Source organism: Jaculus jaculus, chromosome 5, assembly GCF_020740685.1.
Source record: "Jaculus jaculus isolate mJacJac1 chromosome 5, mJacJac1.mat.Y.cur, whole genome shotgun sequence".
Lineage (NCBI taxonomy): Eukaryota > Metazoa > Chordata > Mammalia > Rodentia > Dipodidae > Jaculus > Jaculus jaculus.
This window is the reverse complement of record NC_059106.1, coordinates 135,448,793-135,468,746: the sequence shown is the minus strand read 5'-3', so window position 1 is coordinate 135,468,746 and position 19,954 is coordinate 135,448,793. Positions and strand designations below refer to the sequence as shown.

Here is a 19,954-nt window from a genome sequence, read left to right as displayed (position 1 = left end):
TGAGCAGAACCTTACCTAACTATTCCTTCTGTATGTCAAAAGCGAAAGTGCCCTTGACCCATGGTTCTATTTTGAGCAGCAAAGGCAGGAATTAAGTGAGAGTTTGAATCCAGTCAGAGCAAGTTTCCCTTTGCAGGTGGTGAGCAGCCTCTCCAGAAACACACATTTCCACCTCCACAGCCTCTCCCAGGTCTCAGAGAGGGGAGAGGAGGGGACAAAACCCACCTGGAGTTCTTTCCATTCAGAAGTCAGCTGAAGGAGAACTGTCGTTTCTTTTGAATTTCCTGAAAACTTGAGTTGGCTCATGGCCAGCCTGCACTGAGGAGGCTGGGATGGGGTTAGGGAGGGCATTTCAGTATGCACAGAAAGAAGCCTATGTTTGAAATACTAGCACCCAGGCTCTAGTCCAAGGTCTACCAATTAACCTCGAATAGGCTAGTTATCCTCCCGTACCTCATTTTTCTCATGTGTAGAACTTATTTTTGGCATTCTTAGGGAGTATAGCCAGGCCTCAGCACAACACTTTTCATATATTGTTGTACATGTGAATACCAGATGTTGTATACTGTTTATACATCATTATACATGTGAACACCAGGAGATGTTGTATATTGTTCATACATCATTGTACATGTGAATGCCAGGAGGTATTGTGTACTATTCATACATCGCTGTACATGTGAATGCCAGGTGTTGTGTACTGTTCATACATCATTGTTCATGTGAATGCCAGGGCTCATGGGGCTGTGGAGGAGGTAGGAGGCTTTAGGAGAGGAGGAGGGTGTGGATAGGTGGGAAGACCATGACTACTTGGAGAAGTGTTGATCTCAACATAGGTTGCTTGAAGGAATGAAGCTGTGATGTCCTGTGAAAAGCAAAGCAAAGTCTCTTTGTGGGCCAGCAAACATTTGACAAGAATGACACATGTCGCCACAGTAACTTCCCAGAACCAAAAGGAGTACCATGTAGTACTCTCCCGAGGCACTTTAGGAATCATGACTTGCTCTGTGCCAGCCCACAGAAGAAACCAGAGCCAGAGAGAACTCTATGAAGTGAATGAGTTTTTAGGAACATTTTAATTTTCTCTTATCCCCAAAGAGTAATGGCTTTGCTCACTCTGACCATCAGATCACCACTGATAATTGGGAACAGTGCCAGATAACTTCTGAACCCATGAGACCACGTTCTGTTACGGCTTTCTATAAAAATGGAAGGAAAGCCATAAGAAAAGATGGTCCTGTGCTCACAGTTATTTTGGGAGTCTCTTCTGAGCTCTGTTTCTTCACCTGGGAGTGTGAATCTGAGACATGTCTAGGTGGCATCTAGCCTCTGGCTTTAGGATTCAGGGCAGAGGTCATTCAATGAGTATAACACCTTCACAGGTGCAGTGCTCAGATGAATGACCCATGCTTTCAGAGCAGTAGAGACAAGTGATTTTGCACCATAAGAGTTTCCTCTTCCTAGGAGGAGTCTCTGTATGTGGTAGGGCAGATCTGGTGTCTGTGCATGGTCGTGGAGAGTGCCTGTATCAGGCTAGTGAGGTATAGGTGTGCCTGTGAGCTTCACAATGGCTAGCTGGTCAAGAGAATGGTTCTACATTGAACTCCTTTCATACATAATTACTGCTAGTCAAGAGCTCACCATGTTCTAGGCTCTTTGCTAATCCCTCCACTAGGATAATCTAATTTAATTTACAACATTGCTAAAGGAGAGAGACCATCATCATTCCTTTTTTTTTTTTTCACTCTAGCTCAGGCTGACCTGAAATTCACTATGCAGTCTCAGAGTGGCCTCAAACTCACAGTGATCCTCCTATTACTTCTGTCTCCCAAATGCTGGGATTAAAGGCATGCCTGGCTCATCATTCCATTTTTTTTAAGCATTGAAATGGAGGTTTGGAGAGGACGGTGGCTCATTTAATGTTACCCGGGTTGTGGTAGGTAGGCCTGGGTCTTCTGAGCACTTCTTCAATGGCAGGTCCCTCACTACACATTGACTTCCAAGTGCAAGTCTAGACTATATTTGAATTACTTATTTGAAAATGGCCAGCACATCTCACTGGGAAATGAGTGTCCAATGGTGCCTCAAAGCTAAAATTCTCAGCCTCACAAATACATATACCTTTAAGTTTTTTTTCTTTTTTTTCAATCAAGATTTTTGCTTCCTTCCTATTTCTGTTTTGCTCCAGAGTCTACTTCCTGCTGTTCTGTGAAGGCATTTCTTTCCCTCTAGCAAGCACTTCTATAGAACACTGTGCGTCAAGCAGGGCGGAAGGCCATGAAAGGGACACAAAGATGAGCGCTTTGTCAGCTTCACATTGCTGGGATGAACGTCTAACCAGGCACAGCTTACCAAAGGAATGGGTTTATCTCAGCTTACACATTCAGGGGAAGTTCCATCAGTGGCAGAAGAAACCGGCTCACTTTTACAGATCCAAGCAGAGAGAAACCACCAATAGCCAGCGCCTCAAGCAAGCAAACACCAACACCGAGAACGCACAGACGGAGCTCAAAAGTGTTTTCTTCACACTTTTGGCCTGGAATCCAGTTCTGCCCCAAACCCACCTTAGGGCTGGACTCCAGGATCTGCCTTCAGCGATACCTCCTCCAGCCAGATGACTGGAGACCCAAGTTGCAAGTTTAATTTTAATAAAACACTTGAGTCTATGGGGGGCATGCATTACACTATCATATTCAAAAATACCCCAGCGAGGAACCTATGCCCCCCTCATTTTCCTGGGACAGGCAGAGGAAAGATAGGATGAGAATACATGTGCCCATGGCATAGAGCAGTCAGCAGTGAGCATGTTGGTGACAGAGGCAGGGCTCCTAGAAGATGATGCTCTCTAGGTAGCCTTGCGGGGTGGGGAGCAGAATTTCTATAGGTAGACGTGGAGCCTGTCTTTGGTGTGGATGTAAATGTCTCCTACGTTTGGAGAGCCTGGTTTGTGCCACACAAAGAATAACCTCTAAGATAAAATATCTAGATGATGCTCTCTCCAGTGGCTAGCCATGGAAGTGCTGACCTGGGTCTTGGTTTCAAAGCTGCTAGTGACCATAAAGTAGATACATCCAAGCTTCTCACTGATCTTCTAGTTTTCCCCAAATGTGACATAAGGATATGAAATTAGCTGGTTATATAACCTTGTTTATGGATTTCTGGCTAGGATTATAGCTATATACATAAAATTGTCTACAAGTTACAAGGATATATAAAAATGAAATTATTCCTTACTATTCTTATCAAAAATATAAAGATAACTAGTCCCATGTGCTTCTCGTTTATCTTATTATTATCATCATTATTATTATTATTATTATTATTTTGAGGCACTCTAGCTTAGCTGACCTGGAAGTCGCTCTGTAGCACTACCTGGCCTTGAACTGACAGTGATTCTCTTACCTCCACATCCCAGGTGCTGGGAGTAAAGGTGTGTACCACCATGCTCAACATAACTTTACGTTGTTATAATTTTATTCTCTTTTTCATATTTTTATTTTTAATTTATTTATGAGAGAGAGGAGAGAGAAATAGAATGAGAATGGGTATGTTAGGGCCTCTAGCCACTGCAAATGAACTCCAGACACATGTACCATCATGTGCATCTGGCTTACGTGGGTTCTGGGGAATCAAACCTGGATCCTTAGGCTTGACAAGCAAGCAAGCGCCTTAATGGCTAAGTCACTTCTCCAGCCCTATGTTTTTTTTTTTTAAATTTTATTTTATGTGTTTTTAGTAAGTACTTGGGAGACAGGCGATAGGGATATTAAGATGAGCCTCTATCCTTAGAAACTGACAAGTATCGGAAGGGACACCAGCGGAGTCCGATGTGCTGGGACAAAGGCGGAGCTGGCATTTGCAGGAGCTTTGCTGACAGAGGTGGGGCGGGGGATGCAACGCCAAAGACAAGCATGTCAAGACCGGAGATCAGCCGGCTTGCTCCAGCATTAAAAAGGTTTTGAGGAGAGAGAAGCTATTTTTTTTTTTTAAAGCTTCAGTTCATACTATGTCTAAGCACTTTTACACTCATTGTCTTCATAACAAGCTAGGTAAGGAAATTATTATGCCTGTTTCATAGATAAAGAAGCCAAGATGCTATAATTTCCCAAGTTTTATAAAACTGAAAAGCATATGCCAAAACTTAAACCCAAATTATCCAGCTATAGGCTTGGTGTTTTCCCTGGGCTCCTTATTACCTTTCATCAGCTAGTGTTTTTATAGAACTCATTCCACAGCAATCTTAAGTGACTTCCTTTTTTTTTTTTAATTTTTTTTTGTTCATTTTATTTATTTATTTACTTGAGAGTGACAGAGAGAGAAAGAGGCAGAGAGGGGGGGGGGGGAATGGGCACTCCAGGGCTTCCAGCCACTGCAAACAAACTCCAGATGCAAGTACCCCCGTGTGCATCTGGCTAACGTGGGTCCTGGGGAGCCAAGCCTCAAACCGGGGTCCTTAGGCTTCACAGGCAAGTGCTTAACCGCTAAGTCATCTCTCCAGCTCTTGTTCTTTCCTTTTGCATTCCTCTGAACCACCCTTCATACCTACCACTCAGCCATGATTTCTCTAGCTCCTCTTGCCCCAGAGAGTCAAGAATCCCAACAAACTAAGAGTCTACAGAGAGAGAATCTCCTGCCTCCTCAACTAGTTATAAATCCTGGAACAAAACACACAGAAAGAAGGGAAAAGGTTGCATCCAATTCTTTCCAAGGAGTCCACAGAGACCAAATACAACTATGACTCTATGGAACCTCAAAGACTCTCACAGGATGATTGCCTAATTGTTTACTTTGCAGAAATGGAAAATGGACACACAGATCATAAAGGGACATATCCAAGGCCATGTACGAAGAAAAGGCAGTCTAAGCTGGAACCCAAGCCTTCTGATGATCAGGCAAATGCTTTTCCACCAAATAAAGTGTCCTCTTTAGCCTTTCCCATTTCAACGCAACACATACAAGATTATGGCTCTTTCAAGAAGAAAGCTCAGAGGCGGTATCTCTGCAAAGCCCAGAAACCAGTACCCCCCCCCACCCTTGGCCTCTGCTTTGATCAGTATTTTTGTCCTCATCTGAAGAACAGAAGTGGCTTGGTGGTTTTTTATTGTTGTTTGCTTGCTTTTTATCTTTGTTTTTTTTGGTTTTTTTTTTTGGAGATGGGAAAGGGGAGTACAGGGAAAAGAGGTCCTATACATGATGGTTAAGGGCAATCAATTAGACAGTTTGCCCCTGCTTTAAAAAGGGGAAGGTAGGGCTGGAGAGATGGCTTAGTGGTTAAGCGCTTGCCTGTGAAGCCTAAGGACCCCGGTTCGAGGCTCGGTTCCCCAGGTCCCACGTTAGCCAGATGCACAAGGGGGCGCCACGCGTCTGGAGTTCGTTTGCAGAGGCTGGAAGCCCTGGCGTGCCCATTCTCTCTCTCTCCCTCTATCTGTCTTTCTCTCTGTGTCTGTCGCTCTCAAATAAATAAATAAAAATTAAAAAAAAAGGGGGGGGGGAAGGTAAAGGCTGACCATAAGTCCTAACCTAAATACAACCTTGGGAAGAGCTTCCTGAAGCCCCCAGGTGGGGACAGGGAGAGACTCGTCTCTGCTGATTCCCCTTTCTGTCCTAGTGGAGTGCATGCCAAGGCGGGGGCTGAGGCAGGAGCACCAGAGTGGGAAAATTTGCAGGAAGCTTATACAACCACCAGCGCTCCCCCCCAACTCTGCCGTCACCCACAACTTTCCCTGCCAAGGGAGGAAGGAGGAATGCATTATTCAGCTTAATAATTTATACAAATTGAAAAGTTTACTGTGTGAAATAAAGAGGCCTTAGGAGGGCAACAGAGAAATATTTCTGAGTCCTCTTTAAAAGGGTGGAGGTGTGAAGTTGATGTTTCTTGGTAACCTTGCTGTGGAATACAGATAATTCATGAAATAAGCAAGCAAGCTCTCTCTTCTGTGGTCTGCCTGGCGCATCAATGAACACGGACCCAGAGCCGTGGGATTCTAGGAAGAGACTTTGGGCATTAATTTGTCTGTACCCATGTACACATTCAGCAGCCCACCAGAGTCATGTGGGGAGCCAGTTATAATTCTAGACTCCCAGGAATGAGCCGAGAGAGTTTGGGTAGGTAAATGTACTAGAGTCCAGGAATCTTTTTTTTTTCCAAAAATCTATGTCTTGTTCAAGGACCAATCATCTTGTTTAACCTCATCTGCCTGGTTTAGCCATTTTTACACAAGATGTTGGTTTTAGAGCAAAGAAAACCGAGGCACCAAAGATTAGATTGATAGCAATACTTGAAATAGAATCAAATCCCTTGCCTGCTGGAATAGTGTCTTTAATGTCCTTCCCCTTGGCTTCTCAATCGTACTTGCTGGGCCACTGAGAACCCATGAAGGCCAAATAATCCACAGAGGAATCGGGAGCTTTGACTGAGTGAGTCCTCATTCTGAGCCTTGTTCAATTGGCTGATAGGAAGATGGATGGAAGGTCTTGCATGTGTGTGTGTGTGTGTGTGTGTGTGTTTATGGTGTATACACATGAATGTGCAGCGTGTGTGCATGCAGAGGCCAGAGGAGAATGTCAGGTGACCTGCCTCGAACACGCATCCATGTATTTCTTTGAGACTGGGTCTCCTGCTCTGGTTTTCCTGAGCTCCTGGGATTTTCCAGGCTCTGCTCCCACAGAACTGGTGTGCTAGATGTACATGGCCATACCCAGCTGCTCACAGGGGTCCTGGGGAACTCAGGTGGTCTTGGGTCCACCTTGACCCCCATCCTTCTTGGCAAGGTCTCTTACCCATAGATCCATCTCCCCAGCCTGGAGTGAAAGTTATCTTAAGGGCACGCTCAGAAAACTAGCTTCCTTTATCCTGTGCATCACAAGTCAAAGGCTTAGTTACGACCTCTAGTCATACTGCCTGGCTGTCCCAATCTGAAGGAACGGCTGATTCATGGAAATAGCCTGCTGCCCGGAGTGACAGAGGTAGAGTGGGTTAAGGGTAGGGTCAACCCAGAAGCTGCGGTCTGAAGCTAGCTGAAAGTTAGATCACACACGGCTCCAGGTCACATTAAGATCTTTGCTATTACTTGTAGTTGCAACAGAATTTTGAGTAGAGTGTCACAATCTGACATGTTCTCAGGGGCCTCTGATATGATGAGAACAGATTATTTTTTGGTTGTTGCTTTTTGAGACAGAGTCTTGTTACAAAGCCCCGGCTGGCCTCGTGTTCCTGACCCTCTGTCGTCTACCTTCCAAGTGCTGGCATGCACCTGCGCAGTCAGGGAGCACAGACTGCAGGCAGCAGCATATCCAGAGAGGAGGACTTTCAGTACCTCAAGGAAAAGAGAATGGTCACTCAGATCGAGGTGGTGGAAAAGCAGGCTGTGAAAAGCATGCGGGTCCCAAGTGTTTTTAAAAAGTAGTGTAATTTTCTTTTCTTTTTTAAAAAAATATATTTTATTTATTTATTGAGAGACACACAGAGAGAAAAAGACGCACACACACACACACACACACACACACACACACACACACACGGAAGGGGGGGGAGAGGGAGAATATGAGTGCACCAGGGCCTCCAGCCACTGCAGATGATCTCCAGAGGCATGTGCCACCTTGTACATCTGGCTTATGTGGGTCCTGGGGAATCCAACCAGGGTCCTTTGGCTTGGCAGGCAAACTCCTTAACTGCTAAGCCATCTCTTCAGCCCTAATTTTCTTTTCTTTTCTTTTCTCTCTCTCTATTTCTTTTTTTTCCAGGGTAGGGTCTCACTCTAGTCCAGGCTGACCTTGAATTCACTTAAGTATCTCAGGGTGGCCTTGAACTCATGGTGATCCTCCTACCTGTGCCTCTTGAGTGCTGGGATTAAAGGTGTGCGCCACCATGCCTGGCTCCTAAAAGTAGGGTAATTTTCTAAGAAGACAAATTTTCAAAGGAGTGGAGGGTGCAGCTAATGGTTTTACCTGAGTCCTGGGAAGGCTGGAGAAGTTTAGATGGGGAGCAGCAGATGGTCAGCCTTGGACATGCTGAGAGCTTGGGGTACTGGGGAGGCTGGAGACAGGCTTGGCTGCACTCTAGGCCCACACATAAGTTTTAATAAAGTCTCACAACTGAAGGAGGTCATTAAAGAAGGGCAGACAGAAGAGAGAAGGTCAAGGAGCCTGCCTGGGGACCCTCTAGCATCAAGAGGCCAGAGGGATTGAGACCAGTGGCCAGTGGGGTAAGGTAAGAAAAAACTGGGGGGTAGATGGAGTCCTAGTAGCTGAGTGGACCAAGGGTTTTCAGGAGGAAGAGGAGGAGAAGGGGATGATAGAGTGGTTCTGGTGCCATAGCCATAGCTGGGGTGCGAAAGAGCAGGTTGAGAACTGACTGTTGGATGTAGAAATTGGAAGACATTAGTAGCCATGACAAAGGGAAGCTCTTGACATCTAACACCATGGAGCCCTAGTTTGACTACTGACTGTTGCTGTGGACTCCTTTTTGTGAATGTTGCTTTTTATTGGGTTGTAAGCTCTGCAACACCAAGGATGACGAGCCAGCGTATTCCCAAAGCACCAGGTCCTTGGCAGCGATACCACTGTGCCACTCGGGCACTGGCCTGAGCAATTATCCTCAAGCCTGCTTACCTTGGACACAGAATTTCAGTTCCTTGGGGTCTGTGATGCTCTTCCTGCTTTCCCGGATCACAGCCCGGTTCTTCTTGGTACCTCCCCAGAGATTGGTGCCTCCATACATGCTGGGAATGTTGAGAATGGCAATGCCTTCCAGGAAGATGTTGCTCAGGTCCACCTCAACTCCGTCACACTGGGAAGCAGAGAGAAAAGACCATTAGTGTCTTCAACAGATTGCAAACCACAATGCTGTGCGTGTGCATGTAGAGACTGTCTTAAAAGGATGTGCCAGGTCCTTAGCCACCCTGCCACTGCCAGAGGTGAGTCTCTAGGAAAGTTTCTCAGGCTTAATGCTTTGACAACTGTGGTGAGATGGGGAGAACAAGTCCTGGTTAGCTGTGGGAAAAAAAAACAAACAAAACACAAGATTTCCATAGGGCTAGAAATGCTTACAGATGCAATCACGGACCACATCAGTTGCCAAACTATTCTCTAGCCAAAGCTCATTATCTCTCCTCAGTTTTAACTTCTTTTTGAATTAAAAAAAAATTATTTAGAGAGAGAGAGAGAGAGAGAGAGAGAGAGAGAGAGAGAGAGAGAAAGAATGGGCATGCCAGGGCCTTCAGCCACTGCAAACGAAATCCAGACACATGTACCACCTTGTGCATCTGGCTTACGTGGGTCCTGGGGAATCCAACCTGGGTTCTTTGGCTTCGCAGGCAAACACATTAACCGCTAAGCCATCTCTCCAGACCCCAGTTCTAACTTCTTAATCACCGTGAAGGTTTGCAGGGACCTTGGATCTAGAACCCAACGTACAGTTGATTCTCAACAAATGATGGAAAAATTTCATTTTATTCCACTCCCCCAGGAAAAGTACAATATCTTCAGGCTTGGAAGGCTTTCAGAATTTCTCTCTCACACCTGTATTGCAAGTGAAATTCTGGCACTTGTGCTTGCTGATTTAGCCGGGTGCTTTATCCAATTTCTGCCATCCACATATTCCTCTAAGTATGGAAAGCCAGAAGGCTTGAAATTATGTATTTCACACAGCTGTAAAACTAGCCTACTTTGGCATAATGCTTACCAACAGAGCAAGAAACACCTTTGCTCTGATCCTTGTTCCTCAGGACTGTTGGGAATTTATTTCATTTATAGAAGAAATAACTGGACCCAAAGAGTTGCAATATGTTACCCAAGACTGCACAGGTTATCAATAAGAGAGCAAGGGTTCAGACTTGGGGGATTTGACTACAAAGTCCAAGATCTTTATCTTGTTTATTGCAGGAAAGGGAAAAAAAAAGTTGCACGCACACAGAGAACATCTACTGTCAACCAGGCTACCTATTGCTAGGGCTTGAATGTCTCCACCAAACTAATGAGGAGAGTCAATTGTCACCGGAGCAGTATGAAGAGTAAGACATGAGCAGGATTAGAAGAGGCCATGCTTGGAGCAGGGCCCCACGAGGTCATTAGTGGCTTTCTGAGGTGAGAACCATGATGTGATGTCCTGTGCTGCCCCAGGCTCTACAGAAACACCCACAAGAGGCTCTTGGCACATGTGGCCCCCTAACCTTGCACCTCTGGAACTGTGGGCAGACAAAGTCTTTACTCTATGAATTCCCCAGTTTGTGGTATTCTCGTACAACAACAGAAAATGGCCTAAAACACCTCCAAACTCAAACTTCCAGTCTTTTCACTAAGGGAGGAAGAGAGAGTTAGGGCCTGCTGCTGTGCACATTGACTCATCTCCTGATTTCTTTGAAGTTCTCAGTGGATGTTATCATCTCTCCTGACTTGTTTTCCCAAGTACGGAATGGAATGCAGTAAGCTGTATTTGGACAAAATGGGAACTCATTTCTTCATTGAGATGTTTGAACACTATTTTTTTTTTTTTATTGCTGTTGTTGTTGCTGCTGTTTTGAGGTAGGGTCTCAGGCTGACCTGGAACTCACTATGTGGCCTCAGGCTGGCCTTGAACTCACAGTGAACCTCCTACCTCTGCCCACCTCTGGGATTAAAGGTGTGCACAACCCCGGCCAAGTTTGGATACTTTGAAAGGTCATATTAAGTGGACCTAGATCCTTCTTGCTTCCACATGTGGGTCTTCTCCTCCTTCCTGGAGGTGGGTGGAATGGCTGTCCCATTCCTGCATGGGGACAAGCCTAGTCATCATTTCACATGGTGATCATCATGAGCACTGCGTATTTCTCATCTACACACTCACCTTTTAAAAATATTTACTTATTTATTTGAGAAAGAAAGAGAGAGAAAGGAAAAAAATGGGTGCATCAGGGCCTTCAGCCATTGCAAACAAATTCCAGATGCATGCACCTTGTGCATCTGGATTTACATGGGTACTAGGGAATTGAACTTGGGTCCTTAGGCTTTACAGGTAAGTGCCTTAATTGCTGAGCAATCTTTCCAGGCCTGTACTCATGTTTTTAATGCGAGAGAGCGAGTGAGTGAGCGAGAGAGAGAGAGTGAGTGAATGAGAGAGAGAATTGGCATGCCAGGGCCTCCAGCCACTGTAATTGAACTCCAGATGCGTGCGCCCCCTTGTGGGCATGTGCGACCTTGTGCGCTTGCATCACTTTGCACGTCTGGCTTATGTGGGATCTGGAGAGTGGAACATGAGTTCTTAGGTTTTGCTGGTAAGTACCTTAACTGCTAAGCCATCTCTCTAGCCCCACACTCACTTTTTAAACAAAATTTTTATTAGCATTTTCCATTATTATAAAAAAATATGTTAATTCCCTCCCTCTCCCCCCCACTTTCCCCTTTGAAATTCCATTCTCCATCATATCCCACACTCACTTTTATACACAGTCAATAGTTATCTTCAAGGCAATCCTACCAGTCACGATGACTGCCATGTATGTATAGTTGGGGAAACTGAGGCATAGAGGAGGCTGAATAACTTGTTTAATATCATATGACTTATAAGTGGAAGCACACAGATTTCAAGGCAGTAACAGCCTCAGTTTACCTACTTTATTTATCCTCCTCTCACTCTAGTCTCTGGCTATGCAGGAACATGGTCAGCTTCTAATTTCCTGTGGGGGTTTTCAGTTCTTTTCTTCTCTTCTCTTCTCTTCTCTTCTCTTCTCTTCTCTTCTCTTCTCTTCTCTTCTCTTCTCTTCTCTTCTCTTCTCTTCTCTTCTCTTCTCTTTCCTTCCTTCCTTCCTTCCTTCCTTCCTTCCTTCCTTCCTTCCTTCCTTCCTTCCTTTCTTTCTTTCTTTCTTTCTTTTTTGTTTTTTCAAGGTAGGATCTCACCCTAGCCCAGGCTGACCTGGAATTCACTCGCAAGTGTCAGGGTGACCTTGAACTCACTGCGATCCTCCTACCACTGCCTCTCGAGTGCTGGGATTAAAGGTATGTGCCATCATCTCTGGTACCTTTTCTTATTTCAAAGTGAAATCATGGGGCTTTGCGATGTGATGGACTTAAGAGATATGGCCCATCTTTCATAACTGAGGTCTGATGGAGTTAAGAACTTCTCTGTGGCCATCTGATTTACTAATTGTAGAGCTAGATTGAAATCCAGCTCTCTAGACCTCAATCCTGTGCTCTTTTCACCCAAATGCAAGACACTGTGCTAAGATCACATAGCATTTTCAAATGATTCCTAGCAACCTCTAACAGGAAAGGAATAAAAGAATCTATATTAAGTCAGTAATGTGACATACTCATGAGTACTAATCACCCATTCTAGAATCTTGTCAGAGACTAGAATGAAGTACATCAATGTGTAATTTTCATAATATACCCTTTTTCTTTTTGAAAACTGGGGTGACATTTGTCCACTTGCTTCTTGCTGGATAAAACCTACTGTTTTCCAGATGTGTCAGTCTCTTGAATGACATCTAGAGGTTTGTTAAACAACTTGGATTTACATGTGTGTGAATTTTCCAAGGCTAGTGAACTCTTTATTAATCTACCTTGGACTTGACAGCCACGTTTAGCATCTGTCCTTCCACTTTCTGCTTAGGGCCACATAGTGTCTGTGGAAAAGAAGGAAACTTCCAGAATGGCAGCATCCTACTGAGCTATACTTTCCATGGTTTTATTCTTTTTTTTTTTTCTTTCTCACATTGTTTTGTTTCAAATGTCACTTAATGTTCTCCTCAGTCTTTAGTCTGCCTGAAGCCAGGCTTACAGGTCTGAGGTTTTCTCCTGTGGTCACTCCTGGGTGCATACCTATATGGTGCCCATGCGCTTCTGTGTCCAGACCCCTTAAACACATGTGTTCACTATGGACTTCCTGATGTCACAGCGATTTTAAGACAAACAACCAACTCCTTTTCCTTTTCTTTTCAATGTGATTATTGATCACTAGAAATTTATAGTGGAATGTCTCCTTATCCTTCCACCCTTTATATATTATTTTTCTGAAACATTTTATTTATATATTTGCAAGCAGAGAGAGACAGAGAGAAGAGGCATAGATAAAATGGGTATGCCAAGACCTCCAGCCACCGCAAATGAACTCCAGATGCATGTGCTACTCTGTGTATCTGGCTTTACGTGGGTACTGGAGAATCAAACATGGGGTGCTAGGCTTTGCAGCAAGCTCCTTAACTACTGAGTCATCTGTCCAGCCCTCATATCTTATTCTTGATTAGGAATTTAGACTGCAGGGCTGGAGAGTTGGCTTAGCGGTTAAGGTACTTGCCTGCAAAGCCAAAGGACCTTGGTTGGATTCCCCAGGACCCACGTAAGCCAGATGCACAAGGTGGCACATGTGTCTGGAGTTCGTTTGCAGTGGCTGGAAGCCCTGGCACACCCATGCGCGCACTCTCTCTTTCTCCCTCTTCCCCTCTCTCAAATAAATAAGTAAATAAAATAAAATAAAATAAATAGTCTGCAGTTTCCTGTGGTACACTTCTTTTCTCATACTCTGACATGAATTTTCCTCAAATGTTCAGCATTGTTTCCCTTCCCTCACCTCTACTTTGACCAGATACCCACTTCCCCTCTTGGTTGTAATTACTTATATTGCATCTTAATTTATTCATCATTGACTGAAATACCTCCTCCCTTGTGAGGTATTCATAGCTCAGGTTTGGTGAGACTTCCTGAGGTACTGAGTTGGCCTTCACCTACATTGTTTCTTGAGGGAGACACAGTGGATGGCCCCCAGTGGATGGCGAAGGCACTGGCTCAAGGATACAGAACTTGCCATTTGTATAGGTGACAGAGCGAGAAGTCAACCCAGATACTGGATTTCAGATCCTACGCTAGAGATGAGTCAGTGAGGCAGGCCAGGACTTTTGCTGATGTAGACTTACAGAAAAATGAGACGCAACTTCCAGCTGTTGTTTGAATAATTGAAATGCCCCAATACTGCTTTATCTTGTAAGTGCTCAGAGAGTGCCTGAAGCATCAATGACAGACAGTATTATTGTATCTTGTCTCTTTGCCACATTTTTCTTTTTTTTTTTTTTAAAGTTCAGGACTAGACAGATGGCTCAGTGGTTAAAAAAGCTTGCTTGCAGAGCCTGATGGTCCTGGGGTTCATTTCTCTAGCACCCATGAGAGACAGATGCAAAAAGTGGCACAAGCATCTGGTGTTTGGTTGCAGTAGAAGCTCTGGTGTGGGCCACCCCACACACCCCAATATACATGCAAATAAATGATTTTTTTAAAAAGTTCAAATTTGTTTAAACTATATCACCAGCAAGTCGTTGGCAAATCACATTTCACAAAGTCAACTTTCTTCCTTGCTTGCAATTTTAAGTGTACTCTGTCCTTTACATCTCTAGACATAAACAGCTAGCTAGGCATGTTAGCTATTAAATGTTGCTGCCTCCTTTGAAGAGCAGATAATCCTCAGTCTGCTTTCTCATAGACATTCTCTTCCCCATTCTCTCATTGGTCCACTGTATATGGGGCAAATAAGAGAGGAAGGAGGACCCTTAGGTGTTTGGCATTGAAGTCTCCACTCTTCAAACGCACCTACTTGGAAAGGGAAAGGCCACAGAGGACCTTGGGAAGAGCTGAGCTTGGAGCTAGAGATAGGGTTTAAATCTTGGCTCTGTCACTAAACAGCTGTGTAATTCCGGGTTGGTTTCTTAATCTCTCTGAGCCTTAAGTTCTCATTTGTAAAATAAAAATGGAGAAGACTATGGCTTGATGAAAGGCATCGGCACTCCATGTTCCTGCATTATTCCAGTTTCTCCAAGCCCTGCGTCATGCCGTGTATTTCTTCCTGAGGTCACTAAGCCTGAGTGTTGCTAGAAGCAGTTGAATGGGCTGTGTTGGTGACAGATTTGTCAGCCCACGGCTGCCTGCCTATCTCTTAACCATCTTACACTGATTTTTTTTTTTTTTTCCCCTTCAGAACACCAGGTCTCCCAAAAGGCGGGAGTCTGGGAAAGCAGATCCTGGAGTGTCAGGCTAAATGGAACAGCAGCCCCGGCGGGTTCCAGAGCTAAATCCTCCCGATTTCCATGACGTCATCCGCCCCCCTTCCTTGCCCCCTCCCGCGTGGCTCCCAGGGAGAGAGGGCGGAGGGTGGAGGTCCCTGGGTGCACGAGGGAGCCAGCCTAGCCTAGGATGGGGTTGGCCGGCTCTGCTTAGAGACAGCCGAGGCTGAGCTGTTTTGGGCCTGGGTATTTATAGTGGGGTGTGCATCTGGAACTTAGCGCTCTTATCCCAGGCTGCCAGCACGCAGCGCCCCAGTGTGTGCTGGTGCCTGATGCTTGGGTCCTGCGTGGCGCTGGGGCAGGAGGTGGGGTGGGAGTGGGGTGCATCGAGGTCAGCCCCAAGCCCTTGGCAGGACTCCCCCCTCACCCTCCCAAGCCTCTGCGTTGTTCTGCAGCCCTAGGACATAGCACGTCCATTTCTGTCCTCTCTGGAAACGGGAATAGTTAGTTTGGTTGGTGGATGGCTGGTGCAGAGGCAACTGGAGACCAGGTTAGTAGGCCACAGGGCATTTACGTGCGGACGAAATGCACTTGGAATTCATGTTCGCTACCTCCACCATGTTTTAGATCCTTGAGAGCCTGGGTTCGCCCAGTTCTCTATCTTCGCTAAGAGGGCAGAGGTGGTAAAGCAGGCAGGACATTGATGCCAGCCCTGCTCCACTGGGTTTTTTTTCTGAGCCCCTACTGCCAGCCTTTAGAAGTGACCTGAAAAGTAAATGCAGACACCTTTTGCATTTCAGCTCTGCTGATCCTATTTCTGCAGGTCCTGAGAGGAGATCCTACTATTTATTTGATGACCAGTTTTCTTCTCTTTCTCTCTTTCTCTTTTTCTATATCTTCCTTTCCCTTCCCTCCCTCCCTCCCTCCCTTCCTCTCTCTCTTTCTCTCTCTCTCTCTCTCTCTATATATATATATATCTGTCTTCTTTCTTTTTTTTTTAGCACCTAGGAAATTCTCCCTTCTTCTAACTTCGATTCATTATACCACTGACGGACAGATGTTTTTCGGGCTTGGAAGGCAGATTGTTTGTTTTCACAGGATCACCCCTGCCCCCCCTCCCCCACTGGTTCCCATTGGCTCTTGAGAAAGATCTCCCCAACGCTGATCTCCCAAGGTGAAACTCAGGCTTCAAGGGCACTGGCAACTTTGGTCCTCTCTCAACTTGAAATGTTTTATTTATCCTGGAAACTCTATCAATTGCATTCACCCTCCCTCCCCCCCACGACCACCCAAACTTCCACAACTTCCTGGTCTTTCCTTTTTAAACTTTTTATGAGTATTTCTAATCATAGAGGAAAGTGGAGAGAAGAAGCCCCCATTAGCTCCAAACCCAGCACCATCCGCTACAATGGGCAGCCAATCTTGTTTAACGCTTCTCTATTCTGTGCTCAACATACATGCTGGACTTAAAATTTTTTTTTTTTTTTTTTTGGTTTTTCAAGGTAGGGTTTCACTCTAGCTCAGGCTGACCTGGAATTCACTATGGAGTCTCAGGGTGGCTTTGAACTCATGGTGATCCTCCTACCTCTGCTGGGATTAAAGGCGTGTGCATCCACGCCCAGCTCCATGTTGAACGATTTTATAGCAAACCTCTGTTTCCTATCATTTCACCCACAAATATGTATCTTTAAATGATAGAGATGTAAAAATTACTCCAATGTACCACTCTTCAATAGTAACAATAGTTTCTTAACTTTCTCCACAGTCTCATTTTTCCAGGGATTGGTTGGATTGTCTGAAAGGTCTATGTCCTTTTCTTCTCTGAGACAAGGTCTGTGTAGCTCAGGGGTCTGCTCAGGAACTTGCTGTGTGATCCTCCTGCCTCAGTTTCCCTGAGTCCTTGGATCACAGGCCTATCTTTGTTTTCTTTTCCTTTCCCGTTTTCTTCTTCCTTACGCCCCCTTATCCGTGGGTCAGTCATCTTGAAGAAGAGTGTGTCTAAACTTTAATGCATATGCAAATCACTTTAGGGACTTACTGAAAATGCTCCTGATTCAGGAGAAGTGGGGTTAGGCTGAAACTCTGCTTTTTTCCAAACATACACCCTGGTGATGTTAACGCTGGAAACCCTTGGGCCACCCTCTAAGAAGTGCTGGGTATGGTGCCTTCCAGATTCTGGGTTTTCATGACTATATCTCTGAGGTGTTTTTTTTTTTTTTAAACATATTGTCTATAGTTTCACTAAATTAGTCCTTTAGAGCAGAGTCTTGATCATATTCAGGACTAGCTGTTGGGGAGCATTAATAGGGCTATTCACTATTACAGCTCAGCAGGAGGACAGGATTTGGTTGTATCTATCTGTGAGCATGTGTGTGTATTTGTGTGTTACTTAGATTGAACCATCAGTGGGTTCTGGTGTTGCCAGACTAAATCTACCACTGTACTTTATTACCTAGTGATGTACCTTGCCTAAGCTTATTATTATAGTCCTATGATAGTAGAAAGTTCTTGGGACACCCTAGCACCCTCCTTATTCCTTTTTTTTTTCTAAATCTGTACAGATGTCACCCCACCCACGTGTATTCTCATGAAATCAAAGGCTTGAAATGTTGCCTCATTTTCCAGATGAGAAAACAGACGTTAAAGAGGTCAGGGGATCAGGATCAGTCTCACACGGCTATGAGAGTTAGTCGATCTGTAATTAGACTCGTGATCATTTGGACCAACAACCAAGAAGACATGAATTCATAAAGAGGTATTCTGGTTGCTGGATGAGGGGCCAAAGCACTGAGTCTTAGAATCATAAAGCCAGATAGAGCACTGCAGATCACTTCTAATTACCGAAATGAGAACCATGAGGCAAGAAGTGGGTAAGCAACTTCCCCAGATTAATGCAAAGAAGAGCCAGGGTTCAGCTAGGGACTCCAGGGTGACAGAAGGTGGTGACAGTAAGGGAACAGTGTGAGACGTCCATGTGATTTGGTGTTATGTTGAACAGGAAAGGGAGGGTGGGATCTCTTAGGGTAATGCTATTGAGGATAAGGCTCTCCTGTCTGCTTAGGGCAGAGAAGATACTATATTAGTAGCTGCGGGATGCAAACCTGCACAGGAGGAAGAAGCAGCAGGATGACTCTGATGGGAAGTCCAGTAGAAGAGAAGGTGCTGGAGGGAGGGATGGGACATGAGTCTGAGGACCATACTGGGGTCCTTCCCTTTCCCAGTGAGTGAGAAAGCTGGATAAAGGGGGTGGCTCTTCTACAGAGGGAAGTGGGAAACTTCTGGGCTGTATCTATAGAAGACAAAATTTCAGGTACACTTTTGAGATGAGAGGACTGAGGAAAAGGTCGACTTTATATCCTGACACACTTTAATGGAGGCTATGGCGGCCAGGAGGTAAGGTGGCCTTTCTTGACACCGGGGCTTCATGTAGAGCATGAAGGGCAAGGGGTGGGGTCTGGCACCCACCTAGCCAACTCTCTACTCCCTTGCTGCTTTTTTCGTGGGGGGAGGATCTGAACCCCAGCAGGCATTAGGGAGAAGGAGAAAAAGAAAGAGAGGAGAGGACACCAGTAAACCTCTCTCTCTCTCTCTCTCTCTCTCTATCCTCCAAGTCCTGTAGGGGTAGGGAATGGACATAAGTGGTGGACTGGAGGGGAGGCAGTGATCTTTGAGTTGGCTTGGCAAGCTGGAAAGTGGGTTCGGGTTCTGGGTAAGGCTGAACTCTGGAGATTCCTCTTTGGTTTGGAAAGAGGGCAGTAGCTGAGGAAGACAGCTGGGTTCTGGTTAAGTACCAGGTAAGCACAGGAGCCTCAATTTTTCTGCATAGGGGCCACAGAGTCGAGGCCTACTTACTTTTATTTCTGTTGCACACAGTGCTTAAATTGCTCTTTTTATGCCTGGTCAAATCTTACTCTCTTGCCTGAGGAGCAGTGACATGAGGCTATGTTGTAAAAAAAATATTTAATTAATTATTTATTTGAGAGAGAGAGAGAGAGAGACAGACAGACAGACAGACAGACAATGGGTACACCAGGGCTTCTGGCCACTGCAAAGAAACTCCAGACTCATGTGCCACCTTGTGCATCTGACTTGATGAAGGTACTGGGAAAATCAAACTCAGGTCCTGAGGCTTTGCAGACAGGTGCCTTAACCTCCGAGCCATCTATCTCTTTAGGAGGCTATTTTTTAAAGTTTTTTTTTTAAATTATTTATTTGAAAGCAACAGACAGAGAGAGAGAGAGAGAGAGAGAGAGAGAGAGAGAGAGGGAGAGAGAGAGAGGGAGAGGGAGAGAGAGAGAGAATGGGTGCACCAGGGCTTCTAGCCACTGCAAACGAACTCCAGATGTGTGCACCCCCTTGTGCATCTGGCTAAAGTGGGGCCTGGGGAATCGAGCCTTGAACCGGGGTCCTTAGGCTTCACAGGCAAGTGCTTAGCCACTAAGCCATCTCTCCAGCCCCAGAAGACTATTCTTAATGTCCCGATGGACAGTGTTCTTCCCAGGCTCTGAGCTTCCATTGCTTTGTTTTCCTATCATATATGGAATATATATTCTGCCATGAGACTTGAATTTCACATAAGGCATGGGACCATATTTGACACAGCTATACATTCTTCAGAGACCCAAGCCATCTTACCCATCCTAGGTAGGCAATGCCACTGTGAAGTAGAAAAAAAAAGAAACCACAATGTGTGGAGAAATTCCCAAATGAAAACCAAGTTGTTCCCTAAAGAAACCTGACAAAATTTCCTTCTTTCCTGGTGAATTTTCCAAACCCCTTTAAATGAATACAGTGAACAAATTAAGTGGGCTGAACATCCAGGACAGAGGCGATGTAGAAGGCTAACCCAGTCTGTATGAAGTGGTCCTTTGATCATGGCTAAACAAAGTTCATCCTCTAAATTTGATAAAAATGTGCATGGAGGTGCTAGTCATAAGAGACGGAAGCCAGGAACACTCATTCCTCCCCCCCCCCCCAAGAATACCGAGAAT

At 45.1% G+C, this 19,954-nt stretch overlaps 1 protein-coding gene across 1 annotated transcript in view; it reads right to left on the bottom strand.

The window, feature by feature from the left end:
• Dgkg (diacylglycerol kinase gamma) overlaps window positions 1-19,954 on the bottom strand; it is a 230,522-nt gene that overhangs the window by 26,107 nt on the left and 184,461 nt on the right. The window contains exon 22 of the mRNA XM_004654302.2: window positions 8,611-8,788. Within this exon, the coding sequence (XP_004654359.2) occupies window positions 8,611-8,788 (178 nt within the window). The remainder of the gene's footprint in view (window positions 1-8,610; window positions 8,789-19,954) is intronic.